This window comes from Amborella trichopoda, chromosome 5, assembly GCF_054954075.1.
Source record: "Amborella trichopoda isolate Santa Cruz 75 chromosome 5, AtrichopodaSantaCruz75HAP2 v2.0, whole genome shotgun sequence".
NCBI classification, from domain to species: domain Eukaryota; kingdom Viridiplantae; phylum Streptophyta; class Magnoliopsida; order Amborellales; family Amborellaceae; genus Amborella; species Amborella trichopoda.
Window position 1 is genome coordinate 5193116 of NC_142340.1, and position 9436 is coordinate 5202551.

At 39.8% G+C, this 9436-nt stretch overlaps 1 protein-coding gene across 6 annotated transcripts; it reads right to left on the minus strand.

Annotated features, from left to right (window-relative positions):
• Positions 1–279: 279 nt before the first annotated feature.
• Positions 280–8405, minus strand: LOC18443480 (protein IQ-domain 26). Of its 6 annotated transcripts, none has more exons than XM_006853669.4 (5): positions 7987–8405; positions 7695–7917; positions 4951–6234; positions 2344–2535; positions 280–1373 (listed from the first exon to the last, which is right to left on the minus strand). In XM_006853669.4, the coding sequence occupies exons 3-5, from the start codon at positions 5383–5385 to the stop codon at positions 606–608; spliced, it is 1395 nt and encodes a 464-aa protein (XP_006853731.1). In that variant the 5' UTR covers positions 5386–6234; positions 7695–7917; positions 7987–8405; the 3' UTR covers positions 280–605. The 6 variants fall into 6 exon arrangements, with proteins under 6 accessions (XP_006853731.1, XP_088723187.1, XP_088723185.1 ...); XM_088867061.1 differs by having other exon boundaries at positions 280–1524; XM_088867059.1 differs by lacking the exon at positions 7695–7917.
• Between the last annotated feature and the right edge of the window lie 1031 nt (positions 8406–9436).

The following is a 9436-nucleotide window of genomic DNA, read 5'->3' on the forward strand; positions in this document are numbered from 1 at the left end:
CCCATCATCTGAGAGAGAGAGAGAGAGAAAGTAATTCTGTAAAACAGGGACACTACCAATTCACAAAGCTAGAGAGTAATTCTGCAAAACATTGACACCACCAATTCACAAAGATAGAGAGAGTGATTCTGCAGAACAAAGATACAGAGAGAGAGTGATTCTGCAAAACAGGGAAACCACCAATTCGCAAAGAGTGTGAGATAGAAAGAGAGCGAAAGAGTAACTCAGCAAAAATAGTATAACAAAACACTTTAAAAACCACAAGGAGAGTAAACAGAGTGACCTCAACTTCAGAACCGAATTGCATAATTAAACGAAATTTACACAAACAATTACAGAGGAATGGTGAAAGAAAAAAAGATAGAGAAAGATTGGCCGAGTTAGTCGGCCCATCAATACAGCCCTTACTGTCAATTTCGCACACCATCTTCCGTCTGAAGAGAGTGATGGGGGGCCAAGAAAGAACGAGAGAGCAGGGTAGAGTTAGTCAGCCTGCCCAAAACCACCACCAATCGCATTGTCGAATTTGGTGCCAGTGTGGCACTACGAGAGAGGATCATGAAAAGAGGGAAGTAAAGAAGATAGAGAGAGCGTATGGACCAGAGTCACCAATGCCCGCACTGCTGACCCTGCTCACGTCCGAACCCTACCCTCTCGAGCCTCGTCACAACCGTGCTCCTAAAGGCCTCCTGCACATGCGAACACGATCTCTGCATCCTCGCGCCGCTCAGACTCGACCTCCCCTCTTCACCCCCTATCGAATACCTTTTCCTTCCAAATCCTAACCCCCCTTCTGGCCTCTGTTTAGGGGCGCTATGAGACCTTAATTTAGCCCTGAATGACTGTGTATCCGCCATATACCCCTTTGAGCCAGAATAATGACACGACATTTCCCCGCAAGTGCTCTTTGTCGGCGTGTTAGGCGCTCGCACCGAAATGGAGAACCTAGGTGTGCTCTGTGCAGTCGAGAACCGACACTCGTCGAGGTTTGGGGCGAGAAGGTTCGAGCCCATGGTCCAATCGGGCTCATAATATGAGCCAAGTGGTGAGCTTAGTGCGTGCCCTGGCTCCATCCATGCAAGCTCAGTGGGTGCCGACGAGAAGCTTTGGTCGAAATTTGAGGTGGAGTCTGAGATTGAGGGGTTCCTCTTGCGGGTGGGTCTCAAGGGTGGCGGGCCCCTGCGCCATGAGTCCGAGGTCCGCGGACGAGAGGTGTCGGACACGCGGGATGGGCAACAAGTGTCGGAGGTGCGCGGGCGACACGTGTCTATCTCGACTATCTTGGGTGTCTCGATCACGTCCAGGGAGAAGGCGGGCTCCGTTGATGCGGAGAGGCGACGGCTGTGATGGAAAGAGGGTTCCTCATGGCGCTCCTGAAAGAGTAAATGACCAAAGCGCCCATGAGGCAAAGAAAAATATCGGGAATCTACCTCTCGTACGGCCTGTGGGTGAAAACGAAGGAAGCAAGGACACTGGTTTTCTGGTGAAAAAGTGTTTGGATACGAGGGGCTGTTTTGTCTCGGCCTAAAAGATAAAAAAAAATAGAAAAGAAAAAGTAGCAAGACATTTTAGTACATGGGGAAATTACCAAAAAGCCGTATACACAACAGAGGCACTGGAACGTACAAATTTGTTTGTAGAGTAACTATTGAAAGGATGGGCATTCAGGTAATTTTGTCGTATGTTGAAAATTTAGCCCTCCGTCACCGTCAACCAATGGATTGGACGGTGATAACAGACATGATCATGTTACGATGCTAAATTTTCCTGAAGACGCACATGGGAGACGTATTCCTTTCAAGATCCATGTTTATACCATACCTAGTCCCCAAAAAAAAAAAGCCTTACCTCGGATCCTAATTGCAAGACACTTTGGGCACGTGAAATCTCTATAAGGGCTCTATAATCATTTTTCACAGTTGATTATAAGATTTGTAAAAAATGATGGTTAAGATAATGTGTGAGCAATAGAGGCTATTTTTAAGGCTTCAAATCTTAAATTTATTTAAGACCATAATAGCGATCAATTTGAAGGTTTTCCGACTCCAATTTACATTAATTTTGACGTAAGGCTTTTGTTTATTTTGAGAAGGGTTGCAGCTCTAACAAAACATCCAAATATTGGTTTTCTAAAATTTAAAAAATAATACGGGCAGATAAGGAATAAGGTTGAGGTCAAGGTTGTTGCACCACCTACCAATGCAAACTACTTTCGAGCTAACCCCTTTTGAAAACTACTAAGGGTTTTCAAAAATTTGCTAACCCGCTACTAACAGTTAACATTCAAAAAAAAAAAGAAAATTTCGTCGCATTATTGTCAAAAAAACGTACAAGGGAACTTACAATGGATTTTCTAGGACGCGTTGGCTCGGTCTGGAGGGAGCGATGAGCTCGTTGAGTTCGGACCGTGGCCTGGGCTCGGATGAGGGCCTGCATGCTGTGCAGTGTGGCGGCCGCTTGCCTTCTCACTAAGTACCCTCGCACCAGAGCCTGAAGCTTAACTAACCCTTTCAACGCTCTGAGCGCCTTCTTCGCCTGGAGGCAACGAAAACAAACCCAACGGATAAAAACAAAAGAAGATCAACAAAAATAGGCAGAAAAATAACAAAATGCCAGGGGGAAAATCCCTAAAAAGTAAGAAATACCTCAGCCTAAAGAGTGTAGTAGTACAAGTATTCCTTTGGAAACGAAGGGTATACTTATTTTACAATAATTTCACAACTTACTTTTTCTCGACTGTTGCAACTCATTCATTGTCATGTCTATTCTCACTAATATTTTGGAATGGAATATTTACCAAAGAAAAAAGGTTCTATAAGATTATAACCTCATATAATATTGAAGTAAAATTTACCTCAAAAATCCTCTAAAACAGAGTATTCCAATGTTGGAGAATCCTCCAATTGATCATCTCCATCTCCAGATGAATGGGTTAAAAAAAGAGCAATGATTTATGCAACTATTGTACAGTAATAAGATGCAACAGTATTACAAAACCACCTTACGGCCATTTGTTTGATTTAAAATTTGAAATATACACTCTTTTCATTCTAATGAACAATTACAAACAAATAAAAAATTGAAAACATAACTTAAAAAGTATTTTTTTAACTCAATTAACATAGACCGTTTATTTTGGTACGATGCTTAGATCTAGACCTATCGATGGATTTTTTCATTTCCAATTTTTTTGGATGGCTTTATTATCATTAGATAAATAATATTAATAAAGAAAAAAGTGATTTTGAATTTATAAAGGCTAAGATCTTGAAATTCATAAAATAAATAGTCTAGATTCGTTTTATTGAAGGGACTCATTTTGAACATATCTAAGGTTCAAATTGAACTCTTTTTTTTTGAGCGATTGATTATTGAGATTGAGAGAGTATGTGTGCAAATTTTGGGGTCAGCCAAATACCACAAACATGGTTTTTTAGAAATGTCGTTGCATCATACTATGATACAACCTTTGCATTGGATCCTTACTTTAAAAAAAAATTCAAATCCTAAAAATACTTTATGTTGCATGGGCATCTTATTTTCACAATTTTCAAGTGTTTATTGATTTTATTGATCCCAACTATTTTTTAAATTTAAAATTATCATAAAATTTCCAGCCTATCTCTAATTGATTTTTAATGGTGTGTCTCACATCCACATCTATAGTATAAGGAGGTGCCTTACAAAAATCTAACCTTTACCAAAATACATTTATCTATTATGCACTCTTTCTACCGTTTCAAGTCAAAATCATATTTATTTGGATGGGTATTTGAAATAAATAAAAACTATTTATCTTTAATACAAAGTGGTCAAAATCACTCTTATCTATTAGATTTCAAGGAGTGGCTGTCAATATTGAAATGGCCATAGATTCAAAAGTTTAAAGAAAAAATTATCGAACTTTGTAACGCACCCCAAGCCATTCAAGTTGATATCTACCGGCAAGGAGCATTTGTGAAATTCTTGTAACAAAGATAAATAATCTCATTGTATACAATCCCATAAAAATATGGGTAAATTCTTGCATTGCCTATATCTGAAATGAATATATTGATAAATTTCCCTTTGAAATTAAATAATCAATAAATAAAATGTTGAATACTCAATCCCTTATTTATATTTTGATAAATTTTCCCAAAAAAAAAAAATAGTGTGGTGATATTTTGCAAAATCTCATTCCAAGATCTTGTGTATTTTGATAAATCTTCTCTAAAAAAATGGTGTGGGGATATTGCAGAAACCCGGTTTTAAGTGTAAAAGCAAAGCGTTTCCTGGAACAGTAGATCAATAAAAAACAAACAAAGGGGTCCGTTCCATAATGAAAACGTGAAGAACAGAAAAGATTACCTTTACCCCCAGTCCCTGTTAAAGTGAAAATAAAGAAATTATAAACACATATAAATATCCTCCATTAAAACAAAATTTCAAAGATCCTAACTATGATTTTAACACAGCATCTGAAAAGAACCAAGTAAACATTAAAAAATACCAATAATAAGAAATAAAAAAATACCATGACAGAGATTCTCCCAATCCCCACAATTCAAAGAAACCTATAAAATAAAACAAAAAAAATATTTCCCACTGATAAGAATAAATTATAAAGCATTAGTCAGAATGAAAGGGGAAGAAAGTGATGGTTAATTTGCAAGCCACCCATTTTGAGAAACCCCATACATCTATAACCAAAAGTATGAAATAATAATGTGGTCCCTCATCAACCCATGACTAATGACCCCACAAAATTGAAAATATCCACAAAAAATAGGAACAAATATTTAAAAAGGTTTCTCCCCATCCAACCAATTTCAAAGAAATCTATAATATCTACAAAATAATTGCCTCATCAAAGAACTCAAAAGTAAACAATAAACAAACAATCATAATTCCATTACTAAAAACACGGAAGTCGGAGGATTGAGACAGATAACGGGGTAAAGTGTGTACCAGATAGCCCCTGAAAACGGTCTGAATCTTAACGGCGGCCCACCGCTCTCGTGAACCAGCAACGCCGCCGCTGAACATGGTGCCGCGGCCGTGGCTTGTGAGCCGCACCACCGCAACCGCCGCCTGAGCGGCAGCCACCGCGGCATCAGCGGCTGCAGCGGTTGCAGCGGCCACCGCTATTGCGTGTTTGTTTTGCTCCTTTTCTCTCTCGTTGTAATAGGCGTCCCTGTATGACCTAAGCCAGGTGTCGGCCCCCATGGATGGAATCTCATTTGGAGGCACCGGAATCTGACCCTGTTTGGCCGGAATCTGATAGTCTTGTGGGGGATCCCGGGCAAATCCCCAGCGCTTCTTGTCTTTCCGGTCCGTTTGGTCCTTTTGCTCTTTTTTGCCCACACCAAAGAGGCTCTTGAGCCACCTGGTTGCGCGCCCCATGGTTTTGATGGGAGGGGACTAATGGGCTTTAGAGAGAGAGAGGAGAGAAGATCATTGGACAAGGTCCAGAGAGATAAACAGATAGGATGGGAGGATTTAATGAGAAATTTTGGGACTTAGAGCTAGACAGATCGAAAGTCATGCAGGAAGAGAGCCTTTCAGAGTCAAAAAAGCATGGAAACTAAAAATCATAGACAGAAAATACCTTACAGAGTCAAAAAAGCATGGAAACTAAAAATCATAGAGAGAAAATACCAAAGCTCGTGAAAGAGAACAAGCATGGAAACTAAAAATCGTAGAGAGAAAATACCAAAGCTCGTGAAAGAGACCTTGAGAAAAAAAGGTTTTAGAGAGAGAAAAAATGGGCGCACGACTCAGAGAGATACGATGGAAGCCCAAAAAAAGCAGTGTACAGGTACCGAGAGAAGGAAATAGAGAGAGAGAGACGAGTAGAAGCAGTGGACAACTCTCCTGATACTTCAATATGGACTGTATTTCAATGGCGATAGAGAGAGTAGAATTTTCTTCAGCTGAAGAATGCTCTAGAGAGAGAAACATACAAATAGAATCATGAACTGGTATTGAGGAAGAAAGAGAAGCACCGGCAATGGGGTATTATGGGATGGGAGATGGTTTTAGGGATAAAAACAGAGGGGAATGGGGCTCTGCCATTGCAGAGAAGATGGGTTTTACAGAGAGAAAGAGAAGGCAGCGGTGAAAACTGAAAAACGCTAAAACAACCCGCCTCTTTCCCCTTGCTTTTCAGTTTCTCCTCTTTCTCTCTATCTCTAACTTTTCTGTTTCCTATTAAGAGAGAGAAGAAAACCCCTGCCACGGCCTCGTGATAAACTGCATTACAAGACAAAAGCAGTCACAGAAAGACACAGGACGCATCTGCCAAGATTCACTTAAACTAAAAGGAAGCTCAGAGCGGTGTTTCAGAGACTAAGCAGTAAAACTGAACAGCGATTAGGGAAACGCATTAACCCAAATGCAAAGTAAAACGGGGTATAAAAAAAAACGCATCAAAGTTCGAGAACTGAGATTCAAAATGAGAAAAAAAAAATGCACATACTTTCAAAACACCTTATTATAAAAGAACAGTAAGATATGGAGAAAAATCACAAGAAAATATAAAAAAAAAAATTAACAACAAGGTGAGAAAGGGATTATAAATTTGGGAAATTAGTAGTAAAAATAGTAAAAAGCAACAAAGGAAAGGAATCAAATGTGGAGAAGAAAACAAACGCCAAAGTTTGAAAGAAACTTATCATGAAATTGCATAAGACGAGAAGTTCAAAAGCTTGAACTGATTGCAGAGGAGAGAAAAGGAAATTTTTTCGAAAGACGATGAAAAATGAAGAGACTTGTAAAGGAAGAAAGGGAAATTAGCAGGAAAATCACATTGGTTTTCGAATTTTCTTGAAAAGGGGACAAAATAACAGCCCAGGGAGTTTTAAGAAAAGTATCTATTCTACATAAAAATATGGGGACAAAACACAGAGAAATGTTTGAAATGAGGATTGTACATTTGATTCCAAAGATAAAATCGGAGAAGGTTTGAAATAGAGATTATACATGGGATGCAAAATGTACAAAGAAAAGGAATAAAAATGGAAAAAGGAAGATTCATCGGAGATTTTAAGGTACATAAAGGAGAACGGGGAATTCTACTGGAATTTACCATATTTCAGACAATAATTTGGAGAAATCTTTCTCTCTCTCTACAATAAATTGGAGAAACCTCTCTCTAGGGAACTTTTACCACAAGCTCAATGAAAATCTCTCTCTGGAACTTTTACCACAAGCTAAATGAAAATCTCTCTCTCTCTCTCTCTCTCTCTCTCTCTCTCTCTCTCTCTCTCTCTCTCTCTCTCTCTCAAACTTCAACTGGAACTACTAGAAATGAATTCTGTCTCCGAAACTTCAAACACAATGACTAGAAATGAATCACTCTCTGAACTTTGACTGTAACTACTAGAAATGAATCTCTCTCTAACTACCTTTCTCTCTCTTTCTGAACCCTTACTAGTAATACCAAAGATGAATCAGTAACATTTCAGCATTATTCCAGCTCTCTCTCTCTCTTTCTCTCTCTCTCTCTCTCTCTCTCTCTCTCTCTCTCTCTCTCTCTCTCTCTCTCTCTGAATAGTTTACTGGGATTACTAGACAAGAATCAGTAAAAGTTCAGCACCTCTCTGTCTCCAATCTCTCTCTCTCTCTCTCTCCCTATCTCTCTCAAACTTTTACTGGAATTACAAGAAACAAATCTGCAAAAGTTCAGCACTCAATCTCTCTCGCTCACACACCTTTACAGCGCTGAAGTGACTTTTTATATTCCTCCTTCTGCTGTAGCGCACTGTCACTCTCGTGAACACACTCTGTATTTCTCCCTCTTTCCCCTTATTCTCTTCTACAGTGGAGTCATTAACAAATACAGTACAGTAGCATTGAGGCCTTTCAAACCCTGGAAATGTGCAAAAGAATTCACTCCTGGCCACTTGAAAGCTTCAACCACTAGCCTCGCTGCAACTGAAGAAGAAGGACAAGATCTCAAGATACAATTTCAGAGAAAGTGGATCAGTTTTAATGGCCTCTTACTTTTAATGCGACCTGTGAAAGTCTTCTCCCTGAGCCCGTAATGATGCGGTGAAAGTTGCAGGCCTCTCAAAGATATTTCCGTTGCCGTATCCCTCTGCAAAATACCTGCTTTTTAGGGTTTCTGCAACTCTCTCCTTTTAGGGTTTCTGAAACCTCTGGCACTGAGAAATGCCTTCGTGATGGGTCGATTTTTAGGGCTTCAGTTGAGCCGCCACAGAGAGAGAGACGGGGGGGCTTAGAGAGAGAAAGTCCAGAGTCTAGAGAGAATGCTGCTTGCTTAGAGAGAGAAAGTCAGGAGAGAGGAAGTTTGGAGAGAGAAATTTAAGGGAGACGCTTATTAATAGGAAAGGTTCACTTTTTTCTTTGGGGATTTCCTTTTGTAGAGAGAGAGAAAGGATTGAGAAAATCAAGCTGGAATTGCAGAGAAATGGAGGGAAGCTGTTGCCTTTTATAGCCTAGCAGCGCGTCCCTTGCGTTTCAGGCTCATTTTGAGAAAACACCCTCAATTTGTTACAAATTATCTGAGATAGCCCTCAATTCAAGGGTATAAGCGGTATTTGGGGATTTGAAGAATAATCAAATAACCCAGATTTTTAAGAATATTACGGATGCATTCCTCCAATTGAAGAAGTCAAAGAATCGGGAAATTTTGTTAATATTTACGAAACTGTCCTCCTTGTATTTGAAAGTTTTCGAAAATGGGCATGGGGTTTGGTTTTGCCGAACGTGGAGGCGGAACTCACGGTTACCGTCGTGCAGTCGATGAACGGTGGGATAACGCTTTCAGGAAGTCGTACGGCTGAAATTGAGATCATATTTGATTTTGAAATTCTGAGCCGTTCATTGCGGAGGTGTTATGCGCTTCTTAAAACCTAGTCAGAATATCGTACTCCAAACTTGGCAAAGCTTAAAATCTCTCTCTCTTCCCTCTTTCTATTTTCTCTCTCTCTCCTTTATCTCTCTCCTCTATTTCTATTTTCTCCCTTCACTTTCTCTCTTCTCTCCCTCCACTCTCTCTCTCTACGCCACTTTTGATCCGTTAGGAATCTAAAATTTTCTATTTCTGCAGCCGCCTATGCCCCCCTCTCTCGCTCTTTCTCTCTCTCTACTTTTCGTGCACATAGATATATAGGCACTATATTTTGGAGTTTTAAAGTAGAGATTGTAGCCTTTTTACCCTTTTTTTTGTTATTTTCTCTCTCTTCCTACTTTTAACATTGGAAACTTTTACCTTATGTTGCATCTTTATCCATCTCTTATGTCCATTTTAGGTAGCTTGGCCTTTTTTTTGGGTAGGTTAGCTGGGATTTGTAGTTTGGAATTTGGGGTGTTTTGTTGCTAACCTTCTTTCCTAAACTAGTAGCTGGTCCCCGACCGACCGGGGACCCAAGGGAAGACATTATCCAGGTCCGGGGCATGGGTCCAAAAAATGGACCTGATGGGTCAGGAT

Coding starts and splice junctions, on each gene's coding strand:
- LOC18443480 (XM_088867059.1), bottom strand. CDS start 5,385: ATGGGGCGCGCAACCAGGTGGCTCAAGAGCCTCTTTGGTGTGGGCAAA. Junction 2,536..4,950: donor CCGTTTTCAGGGGCTATCTG/GTACACACTTTA, acceptor CGTTGCCTCCAG/GCGAAGAAGGCGCTCAGAGC. Junction 1,374..2,343: donor CGCGTCCTAGAAAATCCATT/GTAAGTTCCCTT, acceptor TTACTCTTTCAG/GAGCGCCATGAGGAACCCTC.